Source organism: Dipodomys spectabilis, unplaced genomic scaffold (assembly GCF_019054845.1).
Source record: "Dipodomys spectabilis isolate Male_0828 unplaced genomic scaffold, ASM1905484v1 ptg000098l, whole genome shotgun sequence".
Lineage (NCBI taxonomy): Eukaryota > Metazoa > Chordata > Mammalia > Rodentia > Heteromyidae > Dipodomys > Dipodomys spectabilis.
The window spans coordinates 17,955,020-17,973,536 of record NW_024870775.1 but is presented as its reverse complement, the minus strand read 5'-3'; the positions used below and the strand labels follow the sequence as shown (position 1 = coordinate 17,973,536).

At 39.0% G+C, this 18,517-nt stretch overlaps 2 protein-coding genes across 3 annotated transcripts in view; one reads left to right on the top strand and one right to left on the bottom strand.

Moving 5' to 3' along the window:
• LOC122113557 (centromere protein P) overlaps window positions 1–18,517 on the top strand; it is a 190,760-nt gene that overhangs the window by 93,207 nt on the left and 79,036 nt on the right. The gene's annotated exons all lie outside the window — the stretch shown is intronic.
• Window positions 1–18,517, bottom strand: part of Aspn (asporin) — a 29,476-nt gene that overhangs the window by 9,217 nt on the left and 1,742 nt on the right. Inside the window, exons 2-5 of one of the 2 annotated variants that reach the window (XM_042686575.1) lie at window positions 9,518–9,805; window positions 6,868–6,980; window positions 3,451–3,664; window positions 563–673 (exon numbers count right to left, since the gene is read on the bottom strand). In XM_042686575.1, coding sequence (XP_042542509.1) covers window positions 563–673; window positions 3,451–3,664; window positions 6,868–6,980; window positions 9,518–9,776 — 697 coding nt within the window. In that variant the 5' untranslated portion in view covers window positions 9,777–9,805. The remainder of the gene's footprint in view (window positions 1–562; window positions 674–3,450; window positions 3,665–6,867; window positions 6,981–9,517; window positions 9,806–18,517) is intronic. The other variant, XM_042686576.1, reaches the window with a different exon arrangement.

The following is an 18,517-nucleotide window of genomic DNA, read 5'->3' as shown; positions in this document are numbered from 1 at the left end:
TGTAGGATGATTTCTTAGATGTAAAAGATATTGTCACTTACCATGTTCCAGACATTGTTCTCAAACTTGTTGTATGTTGGCTGATTCATCTTCTCAGCACCTGGGAAGATGCTGGAAGAGAGCCCCTTGTAATACATCCATTTCTGCCAGAGCCAGGCCTGCCCCTATCTGGCCTCATGGACTCTACACTAAACTATAGAATAGCAGGGGATAACAGTATGGCCGCATGCAGCTTTCCCCTTTTTTCCCCTATAGATTCCTCCCCCTCTACTGTGCTTCACTGAATGATTGATGTAGATAAGTAAATGTCAGATAAGAGAAATTAAAACTTCTCTGCTTCTTGATGTTTATTCTCATAACTAGGGAAGATAATTTTTACTTAATACTGTCAAAAATTCACTACATGTTGGTTCTTTATTTGCATATGAAAAATACTAAATTTCATCATATATACTAGCACAATGATTTTTCATTGAAGTATGGTTTTGACAATGCATACTACTAAAGTTTACAACACTTAATGGTCATTGAAACATAACAGATTTTAAAAGTAAATACAAACCTTTAGGAATTGAGGTTAGTTTTGCTTCAGCAATTCTCATATGGAATACTGTCACCCCTTCAAATGCTCCTGGCTCTATCCCATTGTTATCAAGAGGGTTTGCACTCATTTCTGTGAGGGAAAATGACATAAGTTAGCATACATAGGTTAAATGTAAAGGAAACTCACAGTACAAAGACATATCCTGGGAAGTGTGAGCTTCATTGTTCACACTCATTGTCATTTCAGGTGTTGATTTCTATCTACTCTCCCTTCTGTCAGTCTCAGAAAACATCCTGTTTTGTATTTTATAAACTAGATTTTTTTTTTTTTTTGTCGGTCGTGGGGCTTGAACTCTGGGCCTGGGCGCTGTCCCTCAGCTCTTCAGCTCAAGGCGAGCGCTCTACCACTTGAGCTACAGCGCCACTTCCGGTTTTCTGGTGGTTTTTTGGAGATAGGAGTCTCACGGTCTCTCCTGCCCGGGCTGGCTTTGAACCGCGATCCTCAGATCTCAGCCTCCTGAGTAGCTAGGATTACAGGTGTGAGCCACCAGCGCCCTGCTACTAGATTGTTTTTTTTGCTTTGAATTACTAAATGACACTTTATTCCCCTCTAACTATGAACATGTTTTATTGTAATATTGCATCAGAAAAAATAGTATGGTCATCTTTCATATAATTCAAGATTTTTATATTTTCCATTTAATTTTCTTTCTAAACTTTTTTGATCATAAATCAATTAGAAATTATATAATTAGCAGAAATATAACTTTGAGAAATACCAGTAAGAGGCTAATTGGCAAAAATGGCAGGTACTAGGTAGAATTAGGAATAAATGAACATGAATCTTCCTTGGGAAGTTTAAGTGGATATTCTGAGCAGACAGTATGGTTATAAGATGTCCACTAGAAATAACATAGAATGGCTAGGCACCAGCAAGTCATAACTGTAGTCCTTTCTACTGAAGGAGGCAAAGACTAAAAGGATTGCAGATTGAGGTTTGTCTATACAAAAGGTTTTGAGATAATGTCAAAAATAGCCAACAAGCTGGGCGCCGGTGGCTCACGCCTGTAATCCTAGCTACTCAGGAGGCTGAGATCTGAGGATCACAGTTCAAAGCCAGCCCGGACAGGAAAGTCCATGAGACTCTTATCTCCAACAAAACCACTAGAAAACCGGAAATAGCACTGTGGCTCAAGCAGTAGAGCGCTCACCTTGAGCTGAAGAGCACAGGGACAGAGCCCAGGCCCAGAGTTCAAGCCCCACGACTGGCCCAAAAAAAAAAAAAAAGCGAACAATGGGCTGGGAATGTGGCTTAGTGGTAGAGTACTTGCCTAGCATGCATACGCTTTGGTTTTGATTCCTCAGTACCACATAAACAGGAAAACGCCAGAAGTGGTGCTGTGGCTCAAAGTGATAGAGTGCTAGCCTTGAGCAGAGAGACACTCAAGGACAGTGCCCAGGCCCTAAGTTTAAGCTCCAGAACAAAGAGAGAAAGAGAGAGAGAGAGGAAAAAAAGAATCAGCAAAAAACAATGCTGGAAGTATGGCTCAAGTGGCAGAGTGCCAGCTTAGTAAGAATGAGGCCCTGGATTCAAACTCAGTACCACAAAACGTAAAATAAAATGATGTTTATATTATACAACAAGAGATTTCATGAATCAGTTATTTAAACCAGATAACTAAAACTTAGGTTTGCATTCTATATACTATCAGAACATTATAATTGAATAATTTATACAATACACCAAAAATACTATCTTTAAAAAAAATTAACATAGGTTTTATTAGAGTCTAGTACATAAAACAGAAACCATATCTAGGTATTTCAAAGGAAATTCTTAAAGAGAAAGTACCACAAAACCTTTTTTTAAAATACCATAAATTCTTTCACTTTTATTGATGTGTGTCCCAGTCCTGAGGCTTAAACTTGGGGCCTGGATCTGTCCCTGAGCCTTTTTTTCTCATGCTAGCACTCTACCATTTGAGCCACAGTTCCACTTCTAGCTTTTTGTTGGTTAATCGGAGATAAGAGTTTCACTGGACTGCCTGGGCTAGCTTCATACTGTGATCCTTAGATCTCAACCTCCTGAGTACTTAGGATTATAGGTATGAGCCACCTGCCCTGGGCTTGTTTCACATTTTAATTAGTTTATAAATGGTTTGTCTAGGTAAGGATTATTGGATTCAAAAATGAATTGTAAGGCTGGAGGCATGACTAAGCAGTAAAGTGCCTGCTCAGAACCACCAAAGGGGCTAGGAGAGGGGGGGGGTGAAGCTAATTGAGTAAATTATCTTAAAACCTAATAATGAAGTGCTGGGAATGTGACCTAGTGGTAGAGTGCTGGCCTAGCATGCATGAAGCCCTGGATTCCATTCCTTAGTACCTCATCAACAGAAAAGGCCAGAAGTGGTTCTGTAGCTCAAGTGGTAGAGCAAAAAGAAGCTTAGGGGCAGTGCCTAGGCCCAGAGTTCAAGCCCGAGGACTGGCAATATACATTCTCTGTCTCTCTCTGTCTCTCTTGGTCTCTCTCTGTCTCTCTCTCTCTCTCTCTCTCTGTCTCTCTCCCTCTCCCTCTTAATAAACCAGGTGCTGGTGACTCATACCTGAATTCCTATCTACTCTGGAGGCTGAGATCTAGGGATAATGATTCAAGGTCAGCCTGGGCAGGAAAGTCATTGAGACTGTTATTTCTAGTTAACCACCAAAAAAGATAGAAATGATGCTGTAGCTCAAATGGTAGAATGTTAGCCTTTAGCAAAAAAGCTCAGGAACAGTGCCCAGGCCCTGAGTTCAAGCCTCAGGACCGACACATATACACACACCCAAAGAAGTTGTTAATGATAACAGTCTTCTATATAAACATTTTAATTACCATTTCAAGATGTCTTGTTCATTTGAAAAACTTACCCAAAACATGTAAGGCATTCATTCCTTTGAATGTGTCCTTTTGTATTTTCTTTACTTTATTATCATGAATTCTGAGTTCTGCTAATGATTTGGGAAGATTAAGTGGTATTTCACTTAATTGATTGTGGGATAAATACAGCCTTCGCAACTTCTTTGTGGTTAGAAAAGTTTTGGGGTGAATCTTTGTTAGCTTGTTGTTGTTGAGAATCAGAGCCTGAATAAAGCATAAAAAGTTATATGGTATCAGGGAGTGGATTTCACTTACTGATAATTCTACAATAACTAGTTATGGAAATTAATATGATTTCTGTCACTTGTATACTAGTCAAACACATAAAATATTTCCCATCCCAGTATAATCTTAAAAAATATTTACAGTGAGGTAAATATCTGAAGTAGTACTGTGATTGAATAAACACTTAGTTGGAATAGTGCAAAGCTTTAATGCTTTGTAATATGCATTTAGTTTAGATAGAAATTCAGGGTTTTTTAAAATCTTTGAATAGACATTCACAAGTTTGAAGCTTCAGCATCTACTCACCTGTGTGGAAGTGCTCAACAATATTATCTTTATTTTATCTTAAAATCTGTGGACTCTAAAAATTTTTTAGTGTACATGAAATATATTTTGCATGATTTTCTCTATGTGGAAGGCTTCATCTATAATGTTTGCCATTTCTCCCAGTGGGAATACAGTGAGGTAAAGCCCCTGATATTTCTCAGGGCTCTAGAGTAGCACCCTTCAGAAGGGATTTAATCCCAGAGAATAAGACCTTGTGCTAGAACGACTGTGTTCTTGGTAGCATCTTGACATGTCTAAAGCCACACATTATGGCTATTGTGTGACCAGCCATTTCCATCTGTTAGGATCATGAGATTCTGGCATGTGGGAATTTCAGAACCAAAGCTGTGGCAAAATCTTACTGGTTTTCCTGATAGCTATTTTGGAAGGACATAGCTCTCAATTCTCCATTGCCAAACTACATGTAAAGATTTTTTGATGACATAAAAGCATATTAAGTTCAGGGCCTTTGTCAATCAATCACTCTTTAATCTAGTCTATCTGATTCTCTCACTCCTTTTGTACATTTCTTATCTATAGCTATCTTCTCTTTGTTTTAACACGACACATGCCTTATAGATATTACATTGTTGTTTTCCCATAACACTCTGGCTGCCCGGTAAACTTTCTTTACCAACACATTTACTCATTTTACTCTCAGTCCTTTGTGACTCTTTTGCCACTGTCTTTCAGACAAGCACTCTGTTAAAGGTTTCACCTAGAAAGGTTAAGTCTAGAAGAGGGAAAACTATCTTGTTGCCAAAATAAGTTCCTTTCTGAGTATATAGTGCCAGGTAAGAGTGTATTCACTTTTCTATTAGTTACACTGAAAAATGAGGCCAGGCAAACTTAAAGAATCATAAAGATGGCTTATGAACCCCCACTTGACCCTGTGAGAGCAATTTAACAGAAACAGGTACAATAAAGGAAAGTGACTTGCCTACAAGTAAAAGTCAGAACTGACTCACCTAGGGCTCTAGTAATTTAGTTAAGGGCTTGTTTTGTTTCATTTTTGTTTTCTGGTTAATAGATGTCATTTCTGGAACTGCATAAAAAGAATTATAAATAGTAAAACTAGGTTAACAGTTTTTATTCAGCACTGTAAAATACGGAGCCAACAATGCCTGAATTTGATGAGCTGGCAGAGTGACTCCAGATCAGCTGTACTTTCAGTGTTGGCTTTCTGGCTATCATAGAGCCACAGAGTCATCACAAACAAACTTTTGGTTATGTGTTACGGCAAAAGACAAGTGTAATGTGCAGAAAAGGACAGTAAGTCATGATGAACCTATCTATCAGTGATAGTGGTAAGAAGTGGTGGATTGGTCTAAAAATGTTTAGGATCTCACATATCCTTCTCTGTGCAAGAGACACAGGTAAAGCATAACTGACAGTCACAGAATGCCTAAGATAATTTGATTTCTCTGTAAGACAGGCACCACATAAGGAGATATAATTAAGTATTGTACAACTATCACTACATCTGTATTTCATAATAAAGCATGTACTTTTAAAAGTGCTTTACAGCCTGGAGTAGTGGCACATGCCTATAATCAAAGCTACTTGGAAGGCTGAGATAGGGAGATTATTAAATCTGAGTTGTTCTTGGCATAATTTGGAAGGAGCTATCAAACCTCATTTTTCTTGCAGTGCATTCCTTCAGCATGAAATTTTCAAGGCAGCCTACCCAGGCTTCCACCTCTTTGTGATTTTCTTGCTAGTCCTCCTTACTATGAAGACTGCCTATCTCTCAGTGTGCCTGAAACATGATGGCATGTGTGTCAGGAGGCAAAGCGACCTCACACCTCTCAGATACAGGATCTGTACCTGCTCCTGCCAGATACAGCAAGGGTGTAGCACAGTTACATGTTCTTTTTATTTTTGGTCAGCCCTGGGACTCGAATTCAGGGACTAGGCACTGTCCCTGAGGTTTTTAGCTCAAAGCTAGCGCTCTTGAGCCACAGAACCACTTCCAATTTTCTAGTGGTTAATTGAAGATAAGAGTCTCATGAACTGCCTGGACTGGCTTCAAAGAGCAATCCTCAGGTTTCAGCTAGGATTACAGATAAGAGCCACCAGTGCCTGGCGAAATGGTCATGTTTTCTACCTTGTCCCATTAGTGTTGTATCATACATAGATATGACAGGTTGTAGTTGTTGTTTTTTTTCTCTGACACAGCCTGGAGTGTGGGGAAAATGACCTGGAAGAGGTACTCCTGCCCGACCATCCCAGATAGTACAGAGTCATCCTAGCCCATGCTAGTCTTGGCAAATCAAGAGTAGTGCTGAGGGCAGGAGGTAATGCCTCCAGCAGTGACAGTGCAAAATTAGGCTTTCCCTCCAAACTCAATTTTGTACTAACTCAAAAATTCGACAGGATGGCTCAAAATGTTCCAATTGGGGATTAAAATACTCATATAACTATAGTAAGAGAAAAATTCCAAAAAAGTTTCCATCCATGTATATGTTAGATAATACTTTCTATGTGCTGCTATTAGAGGTCAACAAGATTGAGGAAAAGACTTCTTATACACTCTGGAGATGATTGCTGTGAATAATTGCTTATTATTCATTTTAGTGTTTGGTGACTATTGTTACCTGAGTGGATTATAAAATAATAATTAAACTCTCAGCCCACTGCCTCTTATGTACCTATTGTTATTCAGTAAGCATCAGTTGAATTAAACTATAACTGAATTATAACCATAATTTTTAGTTGGCTAGAACCTTGATAAATACAGGGATGCTATAATACTTCACAGAAAATAACGACTCCTTTACTAATGCAATATAATTAATCATTTTAGCAATGGTACTTTCGCTTAAATATTTGAAAATATGAACATATGTTCTTACATAAAGTGAAGTGAGTCCTTTAAAATCATTTTCTTTGATTTCCTTAATTTTATTGTTTTGAAGGTCGATCATTCGAGTATCAAATGGAATGTTGCCAGGGACTGAGGTTAAACCTGAAATAAACATGTTATATAAGTATTAAACATTGATGTTGAAGATGAGATCACTGATATTTTTAAAGAAATACATATTTTTTAAACCTATGATTATCATTAAGTAGCAGAGGACTTAGTTGTAATGGGTGACAAAAGTACTGTTTGGAAAAGACCTTTTCTTTTTAGTGATACTTGAATTCGAACTCAGGGCCTTGTACTTACTAGGCAAGCCTAATCACTTTTTTTCTTTTCTTTTTTTGTCGGTCATAGGGTTGAACTCTGGGCCTGGGAGCTATCCCTGAGCTCTTCAGCTCAAGGCAAGCACTCTACCACTTGAACCACAGTGCCACTTCTGGTTTTCTAATGGTTTATTAGAAATAAAGTCTCATGGACTTTCCTGCCAGGTTGGCTTTGAACCATGATCCTCAGATCTCAACCTCCTGAGTAGCTAGGATTACAGGCTCCCAGCCTGATCACTTTTTTAAGAAGACTCAAAATACAGAAAATTGTACTTAGAAAATATATAAATTTGATTTATTTTCATGTACATTATCAAAAACTTTCCTACTCACTTGCTATAAATAATCAGCTCTGCTAATTACTTGCAAATTCTTTGATTTAAAAATTCTTTTTTTTTTTTTAATCTGAGTCCAGCACTCAAACTTGGTACCTGATACTTTTGTTCATTAGCTGGTACTCTACCAACTGAGCAACACTTCCAACCCTATAAATTCTTATTCTTACATAACTTTATTAGCATGTAAATGTGGATTATACCTTTTCTTCATTACCCACAGTAATTCAAGGACAAGGTAATTTGACTCATTTCTTTTCTATCCTGGTACCAAAAGCACATTAGCTGCCATTCATCTTTGTAGGTACTACAACTGTTGTTGTTTTTTTAAATTCTGAGATACATAACAGTTTTTAAAACTGTAAAAATTTTATACTTGAAAACCCATATCTCATTGCTTTCTACATCAGCATTTTACTATATTAAATTTTACTGTTTATCAATTTATCTTTTTATTCATTTTAAGTGAACATCAGATATTTCACACTTTTGGCAGAACTATTTTTACAGAATAGTTGTGAATTTAATAGACTTAAAAGTTAAGGCATCATATATCCAAATATTTTGAACATCTGTATTCTGCTTAATAGCACTATGTATTTTCCCTTCCATACTTTAAAATACTTTCAAGATATCTAACCATAGATAGGAAGGGAAAAGATTGCTTTCTACATTGGTAAGATAGCAATGTAGAGCCTATTTTGTTTATTGCTATGGATTCATTTTGCCATCTTTATGAAAATAAGATATTATTTTGGTCTTAGGCAATGAAATGGAAGTCTTATTTGAAGCTGGAGTTTTACAGGAAGGATCCTTCTTATAACACCGATTTTTGCCAAACCTACCCTGCCTTGTCCCTGATAAAGTTAAGGCTCTGAAAGGAGTTTTATTTTATTTGAGGAAGGAAGAGTGACCAAGTAAGTGTATAGACCTTTTCTTGATCATGCTACTAGGGGAAGTGAGATGTATCTGCCAGCTTCTCAGATGGCTCAAAGAGTGGTCTGCATGAATGACCTCCACAGTGGAGCAGGTATCCCATCTTTTGAAAATAGCTGAGTACAACTCTTGATATGCATTCCATTGATCCCTGCTCTAAGCAGCAGGTGGAATGTGTTCAAGAGACTCTCTTCAATTAGCCACTAAAAAGTCAGAAGAGGAGATGTGGCTCAAGTGGTGGAAAGCCAGCTTTGAATGAAAAGGCTAAGGAACAGCACCCAAGCCCCCTCTGTTCAAAGCTTAGTACCATCTCGTGCACATGCATGCATACACACATAACCAAGGCAAAAACAGGCTGGGGCATGTGGTAGAGTGCCTACCTAGCAAATCTGAGGCCCTCGGTTCCGACCACAGTAACAACACCTCTTATCCTACCCCGCACAAAAACAGTAAAAAGTAAATTGGGACAGTTAATCTTGATTGAATTGAGATGTACCTAGAAGATTAGTAAAGCACAACTTTGGGTATGTCTGTGAGAGTGTTTCTAGAAAAGACTGAGTGGGGAAAAAAATCGCCCAAAATGTGGGTTGCACCATCTTATTGTGGGCCTGAATGGAATAAAATGGGATAAAGGGGAACACCAGCTCCTTTCTCTCTTTCTCTTCTCTCCTTTCTCTCTCCCCCCCCTCCTTTTTCTCCCCCCTCTCTCTCCCCTTCTTTCTCTTCTCTTCTCTTTGTCTCTGATAACAATGAGGTGAGCTACTCTGCTACCTCTGGAGTGATTTAAACCTCTGAAACCAAAAGCCAAAATCAATTCTTCCTCCTTAAATTCTTTATATCACATATTCTGTCACACTTATGAAAAAAACTAATCCAGAAAATTTACATAAGTAGATACTGATCATGAACCACAATCCCAATAAACTCATCGTCGCAATTAGCTAGGATTACAGGAATGAGCAACTAGTCTTCATCTTTTTTTCTGTCCTTTTAATTTTGTCAGAACAGTATTATTCTTCAAAAAGAAGTTGATTTATGTTTTTACCTAGATCAGAACAGTGCACAACTCGTGAGTAACATTGGCATCCAAACGGACATGTTGGAAACAGATCAAATGGGAAAAAGGGGTTTACTGGCTCTTTCGTTGGAAAAAGAGAGTTATCATCACTGTCGTCATCATCATCATCATCATCTGCATCTTCCATGTCCTTCAGCATCATATTCTTCAATGACATATGCGAAGGGCTGAAGAAAGGTTTGGCAGAGCATACAGCCAAGAGCAGTAGGAGCACATATTCCTTCATGCTGTCTTTTATAGAAGTCTGATCTAGGACTAAGTAGAAATAAATTATTGAGTTAGAGTTTAAACATATATACTTGTCTGTGCATAAGTTTCTCAGTGCTGGCAAGAATATGATAAAATGGCATTTTTATCCATGGTAGGTAATATGAGAATAAATCTATAAGAATTTTGTGGAAGCCAGGTACCAGTTGTTCATACCTGTAATCCTAGCTACTCAGGAGGCTAAGATCAGAGGATCATAGTTCAAAGCTAGCCCTGGCAGAGACTCTTATCTCCAATAAACTACCCAGAAAAAGCCAAAAGTAGCACTGTGGCTCAAGTGGTAGAGCACTAGCTTTGAGCAAAACGTCAGGGAACTTGCTTAGGCCCTGAGTTCAAGCCCCAAGACCAAAAAAAAAAAAAAAAAAAAAGAGCAATTTAGCAGTTTGGGAGCTTCAGCAATTCTACTTTTAGAGTCTAGTTTTAGGAAATAATTCTAAACTACACAAACAGGCTGACATATAGAGTATGGGCACCAGTGGCTCACACCTGTAATCCTACATACTCAGGCACCAGAGATCTGGAAGATAGTCCATTCAAGATCAGCTAGGGCAGAAAAGTGTTAGAGATGCCATTTCCTGCCGCGGACCGGGTTCTGTCGGGACGACGGAGGACACCTAAGGGAGGAACCTGGAATAGGATGGGGAGATGGCAAACAGACAACTCACACACATTAGGAATGGATGCTGAGTGCTGAGTGCGATTTAATGCAGAGGATAACAAACTTTTATAACAGAAGTCTTCATAAGAAAGGGGCAAAAGGTTACACAATCTTGCTGCATGGCTTCATTTTTAGGTGGTCACCAGCTGATCTCCTGATAGGCACTTGTTTCCGGCTTATCTCTAAGAAATAAAACGATTACGATGTTTGTCACCAATTAACCATTACCTATCTTTACAGAGGCCTTAACTTTCCCAAATAGATCTTTCCTGTTTCTTCTTTAATAGTAAACCTCAAGGAGACCTGGGTCTAGCAATTCTCTAGGTCTAGCAATTCTCTTAGTAAATAGCAGGAAATTCTTTCTCCTAAGTAATTATCTCAGCAATTGCCATACATTCTTTCTGTTCTAGCTGAGCCTACAGCTTCTTGTAAGTCCCTTACAAACAATTCCTTCTGCTGAAGTGACTTTGTGAAACCCCCAATACTTTTATATTTATAAGTTATACTTAAAACTTATCTACTAGCCTCCATGAGAGGTGTTTCAGGGTAGCACTTAACTCTGGTGAGTTAGTCATATTTTTAAGACACTCATCAGATATTGGAGTCGTCAACACTCTTAAGAAAGGGCTTTGAATAAGGGAACGTTGACAATGAGCAAGTACAAAGAGCAGTAGAAGCAATAAAAGATTAATAGGCACTCTTATGCAGTGAAGAAAGGCAGAAACACATCTTTTCCCAGGGGTTTTTCCAGCCTTTTCCCAGGAGTAGGCCTCTTAGAAGCCCTATTCTCCGAGGTAGACTTCGGTGAAGTCCCAAAACTTGGATATAGGTTTCTGTAAAGCCCCATTCTCTGAGGTAGACTTCGGTGAAGTCCCAAAACTCAGAGATAGGTCTCGAAGCCCCTATCATGGTCTGATAGATGGTTTCCCATGCTAAGCAGACTCTACTGGGGTCGGCGTGGCAATTTCCAAAACAGAGAAAAGCTGGGCTGAAGGCATGGCATAAGTAGTAGAAAGCAAGCTGAACAAGCATGAAGCCATGAGTTCAAATCCCAATAGTGCCAAAATAAATATAGACTATAAAATACATATTCTGTGAAATAAAAAAGCAAATATAAAAATTCACAATCAGTATACGTATAAGCACAAAGAAGGAAAGTAATTTTTAAAAATACCCAACACAAATGTACCCAATTAATGATAAACTCTGTTGATATAACTATGGATGATGTCTTAACCTTTAATTTTTATAATAAAAAATAAATACTATTATCATTAGAAAATGAATAAATGTTCTAAAATAGAAAAGTAGGTCATCATACCTTCTGTTGTCTAACATCTGAGAAACATTCTCAGTGTCCCATAGACAACAAATAGAAATTTTCCTCAACTGATTCATCCTTGCCAACCTCACTCTCATTTTTGGTCACTTTTTCCAGTGTCATTTGAATCTTTTTTCCTTCTAATCTATTCCATTGTCTAAAACCTGATCCAAGCCATCTGATGTCCAGATTGCTCTATCTTACTCATTTCTGCACTTGAGTTCTGTCTAGTTGGTTGATTGGCTTTGTGGAAACTGGGTTGTTTCAAGTTATTTTCACAAACTCACAGATACAAATAAAAGATTCTAATATTAGAATCTGAAAATTCTAATAGTCTCATAGGTACATTTGCATATTTCTTAACTGTCACCTGTGATTATTGTAAATTTTAAGAAAATTTTAGAAATTAAAAATATGAAATTATCCAAAGTAAGTGTGTTCTAGAAATGTTCATTGACAAGATTCAGTCCTGGTAGGAGGACACCTGCTCACTCCCAGGGTATAGAGCTCCACAGGCTCTGCTTAACAGCTTGCTGGGTCTGTATTTATTGCCTGGGTGCCAGTAATGGCTGTAAGAGAGAATGGTAGTCAGTCAGGGCTAGCCCAGTATCAGGAAAACCTATCCTGTGATCCTGGTTACTATTTCCCAGAACCTCAAAATCAACTTTCACACCTCTAGGTAGACATTTTTTTCTAGATTTAAGAATAAGTAGTGAATTCACTAACTTAAAATACACATTTATATAGTATATGTCTTGTTTTTGTTGTTCTTGTTGCCAGTCCTGGAGCTTGAACTCAGGGCCTGTGCACTGCCCCTGAGCATTTTACTCAAGGCTAGCACTCTGTCACTTGAGCCACACCTCCATTCCTGGCTTTTGGTGATTAACTAGAGATGAGTTTCACAGCCTTTCCTTCCTGGGCTAGCTTTGAACCAAGATCCTCATAGCTCAGCCTCCTGTAACTAGAATTATAGGCATGAACCACTGGCACCCAGCTTTTGATAATCTCTGAAAAAGAGTTGGAAAATCTTGTCACTAGTTATTAACCTGGTAATAACTTTAAATAATTTTATATGCTCCAAAAATCTAAATGGTGACATGAATATTTCCTCTTAGGTCAGTGCTTGTCAGCACTGGCCATATTTGGAGAGTACCAAATGCTTGTAACAGTGTTTAAAAATATGCAATATAAAACCTGTGCATCAGTGGCTCACACCTGTCATCCTAGCTACTCAGGAGCCTGGGATCTGGAGGGTCTCAAGTCCAGCTTAAGTCCTAGAGACTCCATCTTCAGAACAACTAGAAAAAAGCTGGGCTGAAGAATGCTGAAGTTGTAGAAGGCCAGCTGAGCAAACACAAAGCCCTGAGTTCAAATCCTAGTAATGCCAAAATAGAGTATGAAAAATAGAATACAGATTTTTGTGAAATAAAAAGGCAAATATGTAAGTGTGGTACCTCTGTGATTATCTATACTTGGATGTGCTAGGAAAGCGTTTACAGGATAGATCTCAAAATAGCTAAACTTTGTATATAAAATAATCTTACTCTGAATTCCATTTTTAAACCAATTCTAATCTCTCATCTATACATGCTTTTTTTTTTTTTTTGGTCGCTCGTGGGCCTGAACTCTGGGCCTGGGCACTGTCCCTCAACTCTTCAGCTCAAGGCTAGCGCTCTACCACTTGAGCCATAGGGCCACTTCTGGCTTTTTCTGCTTATGTGGTGCTGAGGAATCAAACCCAGGGCCTCATGCATGCAAGGCAAGCACTCTACCGTTGAGCCACCTTGTCAGCCCTATACATACCTTTTAGAAGTATCAACAACATTTTTCCTAGACCCTTCATTTATGTTAAATAAGGAAATGGTCATCAAAGAACTTGAAATGTACATTTCAAAGAACTTGAAATGTAACAAGTTAGGTCTCCTGTGGCCCAACTCTTTCTGGGACACTTGATGCCACAGCTCCATGGAGTAAGGCAGGGGCCTATAGAAGCATGCATAGTAGCTTTGCAAGCACACATGCCATCTCTTCTTATTCAACCAGCAAACTTGGGTGGGGAGTGTTTGGATTGGAACGACTGTGTGGTCTTGCGTGATGCAGAGTGAAAGATTATACTGGCAAAAAGAATCTGTGAGAATCACCAGTGGTGACATCTGTCCTGTCACTGCTGCGGGGTGTCTCTGCTAACCATTTCTGGAAGTCCTGATACAGGGTTCTAGTGAAGGTCCCTGGGCTTCATTTTCAGTATCATTGTGTTTCTGTGTTTCTTCTCAGCTACCTGTCTAATTTTAACCAACTATGATATTTTGATATCAGACCTCTATGTGATCACTAGCTCCTCAGTGTTTTGTCCCCAGGGCCTCTCGACCCTTACCAGAAGCAAAGTTTGTCCCTAATTCCAGTGTATTTGAGTATTTATTTATTTATTTATTTTAGCATCCTTACATTGCAGTTCTTTCTTCCTGGTACATAGCTATTCATGACCTTATCTATTGTTAGCAATGACAAACTTACAATTACAGTACCATTGGAAGTCCTATCTCTGGCTTAGTTGAGGTTGCCAGAGTTGTTCAAAGAGCATTTTTAAGTACTACCAAAGACATGATTTCGGTATGCTGAATAGGTGAGGAAAATCATACCTTTTCTCCTTCCTCTTCCCTCTTATACTTCCTACTCAAAAACAACCACAGCTCCTAATCAGCCATTCTCAGATAAATATTGGATTGCTGGTAAAGCTAATACTCAGAACCATGTGTATTCATAGAGGAAAACAAAAATGGAAATCAGTGTTGACACTGAATCTAGGGGTAGAGGCTCTCTTAACACTAGATGTGGATGCCTAGAACTTGGAAAGTGCCATACTTCACCAAGTATGTCTCTGTTCCTCTTGACCCTTACTACAGTTAACGACATCTGTAAAAACACATCTTGCATATGAAGAAAAATAATGAAATAGAATATATAATGCCTAGCAAGAGCAGTAGATTGAAGCACTTTGTACATAGTTTTTAAATTATGTTGTTTTTAAAATATTTTTTAAATTACATTTTTTGAGACATAGTCTTACTATGTAGCCCAGGCTAACTTCAAACTTGTGCAATCCTCCTCTCAGCCTCCTGAGTGCTAGGTACAGGTTTACATTGGCCACATTCAGCATTAAACTACTCTAAATATCTATAAACCAAATCTTATTTGCTTTGTTCTCACTTTTGCCTTTTATTTAGCATTGGATAATCCAGGTGTTAACAATCAAAAGTTTCCCAGGCACCTATCTCCCTCAAAAGTCAAACAAAAATACCTGCCAGTGAAACTGTTTTGGAATTCACAATTTATTGAAGCCTAACCCCATTTTCTGGTCCACAGGAAATGGGATTTTAATGAAGGTTTGTTTTGTTTTAGTTGGCTGTTTTAAGTGTTATCTCATGGAAACTTTGAGCTATATGGGCTTTAGTTTCTCAGTCTAAACCAGAGAAACTATTAAACATATAATATACTTGAAATATAGAGCTAAGGAAACTATGGAACTTTAAAAAAAAATGTGTAACAAGAAGAATGTGCTGGAGTTTCAGAATGGCTGCCAAGAGCAGATTTTGGTTTTCTGTGTGGCCTGGCAGCTGGAGTGAGGGCTGGCCTTAGCTCCTGTGCATGCCACATGCTAGTGTCACAGTTTCCTTTGGTATTGTTGCTTCAGTGAGCTCTGGAGCTTCTCCTCCAGTTTTGGCTGTTAAGTTCAGGCTGAAGAATGGGATCAGGTATGAAAAGCAGAATTTGGAACTGAGAGAATAACAAGAAAGGTGCACAGCTCTGAGAACAGAGAAGCTTGCCTCTCTTCCACATCCTGCCTCAGTTGTCCTAAACAGCCCACTGTCTGTCAGTGAGCATCAGCCAAGGTCCCTGCCTTTCTTAGACAGACGGCTATCAAAGGAGCATCCCTGCATTAATTCACAAGTGAGGTAGAAGTCAGACACAGTGGCTAAATTCTGTAATCATAGATATTTGGGAGGCAGAGAATGGGAAATGGCAGCTCAAGGCCTGCCAAGTCCCATCTCCCCCCATTTTTTTTTCTTTAAAAATAAGGTTTGGGGCTAGGAAGGTGGCTCAATAGTAGAGTGCTTGCCTTGCATGCATGAGGCCCAGGGTTCGATTCCTCAGCACCATATAAGCAGAAAAAGCCGGAAGTGGAGCTATAGCTTATGGTAGAACGCTAGCCTTCAGCTGAAGAGCTGAGGAACAGCGCCCAGGCCCAGAGTTCAGGCCCCGTGACTGACATAAATAAATAAATAAATAAAAATAAAGTTTGTAAGACACTTTCCTCAACCAATGGCTGGACATGGTCATGTGTGACTCTTGTTCCAGGCTAAAAGGAAAACAGAGTGGATGGATACAGCAGTGTGCACCTGTCATTCCCAAAGACCCAGAGAATCATAAATAGGAGGATCAAAGTCCAGGCTGGCTCAGTCATAAAGAGAGACCCTGTCTCAAAAACAACTAGTGCTAAGAAGGGTCTGATGAAGAGTACCTGTCTAGAAAGCATGAGGCCGAGTTCAAATTCCAGTATATCAAAAGAAAAATAGAGGGAAAATGAAAATAGGAAATTGAGAGTCTGCCTCCCTGTTGGCATTATCTATTGTAGTTAGGGAGCACTGCAATTTGCTGCTTTAGCAGCTGGATCCTTCCGGAGTTAACAGTGAAGGCTGTTGAATGCAGGGCCTGCTATCTAGTAGAGACTCTTGCCTGTTGATGGAGGTTCTAGAACATTCTGGACAACACTGTATGAGTAACTCCAATAAAAGTACTAGTAGGTTGGAACACAGTACTTTGAGGCATTATTGTCTAGTATTGCCCACTTCTGGCTATTACAAAAGTCTTTCGGGTCTGGGCACTGAGCTTTTGTGCTCAAGGATAGCACTCTACCATCTGAGCCACAGCTCCACTTCTGGCTTGGTGGTTAATTGGAGATAAGAGCCTTATGGATTTTCCTGCCCTGACTGGCCTTGACCTGTAATCCTCAGATCTCAACCTCCTAAGTAGTTAGGATTATAGCTAGGAGCTACCAAGTCAGGCTGAAAAGTCTTTTTTTTTTTTTTTTTCTTGTTAGTCGTGGGGCTTGAACTTGGCCTGGGCGCTGTCCCTGAGCTCTTCAGCTCAAGACAAGCACACTACCACCTGAGCCACAGCACCACTTCCAGTTTTCTGGTGGTTAATTGGAGATAAGTGTTTCATGGACTTTCCTGCACGGGCTGACTTTAAACCAAGATCCTCAGATCTCAGCCTCCTGAGTAGCTAGAATTACAGAGGGAAGCCACCGGTATTGGTCCGGGCTGAAAAGTCTTTTTATTGAGACCAACAATGCCTTCTGGCAGATTCTTCTCTGTGTTCTATTGTTCTTTTGACAGCCATATAAAATATATCTCTTTGCATTGTTATCCTGGTGTTTGCAAAGAAATGTCAGATCAACACTGATATCTTGAAGTAATTTACCATTTAGACTCTTCGTCTGATGTTGCTGGTTCTCTACTATAGTCTTGAGGAACCCAAGTATATGCCCTAAACCTCTCCCTGTTTTAGCTGTGCAATTGTTTATCCATAAACACTGGAGTGTAAAGGCACAAGCCCTATGTAGCAATGCTTTCTTCTAATAATGAGAACAATATAGGGAATAGTGCTATGATTTATTTAACATAATATTTTTTAAATTTACTGAATGGTTCAGTCTCACTTATATTTATTTTGGCAGCATTTAGATTATGGTATTTTTGAGCTTTAAAAAATATGTCCTGTTCTTTGGAAAACTCAGTATTTTTCTTACATTGATCAGTTTTGATAAAGATTTCTATTCATGGAAGCTTTGAGTTTGAGTCTCAAATTTCTCTTAATCAGAAAACTCTTGGGAATATTATTCTACTGCTCCTGCTGTTACTAGTAGATGGTAAGTGTTCAGAGCTAAGAAAGCTCTCTGAGTCATCCCTCCCCAACTCCACTGAGGCTTGCAGGCACCCAGAACTCCCTGGAGGCAGCAGAGCTGAAGGAACTCCTTCCTCATTCAGGTTGCTTTCAGCTATGCTCACACATTCTAACTGATTTTCATCTCCTAGTTTCTTCCAGCCCATAATCAACCTTTCCACTGAGAAAGAGTAGGAGAGTAGATTTGGCTAGGTTCTCATGAGCATTTATAACAGGATTGGAATTACAGCTACAACATTAGAAGTTTCCCTTTTACTACTTAACTGGTCCTCATACTTGGAATGGAAAATATGTGTAAGTGACATGGTATTTCTCATCAGACACTATATTAGGTAAATAAGTCATTGTGCTTTTGAATTCCCATGTTTAAAGGTCCACTTAACTTTTTTCTATCAGTTGTAGATCTCAGTTATAACATTCTTCATATATCTCACAGAAAAAAATCCAGACTTCATACAAGTATATTCAAAACAGAATCTTGTAAGCTAAAAAGTTAGAAGTCCAAGCATACCTTTGGAAACCTTTTTTTTTTTTTTTTGCCGGTCCTGGGGCTTGAACTCAGGGTTGGGCACTGTTCCTGAGCATGTTTTGCTCAAGGCTGGTGCTCTATCCCTTGAGCCACAGTGCCACTTCCAGCTTTTTCTGTTTATGTGCTACTGAGGAATTGAACTCAGGACTTTATGCATGCTAGGCAAGCACTCTACCACTAAGCCACATTCCCAGCCCATGCCTTGGAAACTTAATCTCAGTACAGTTT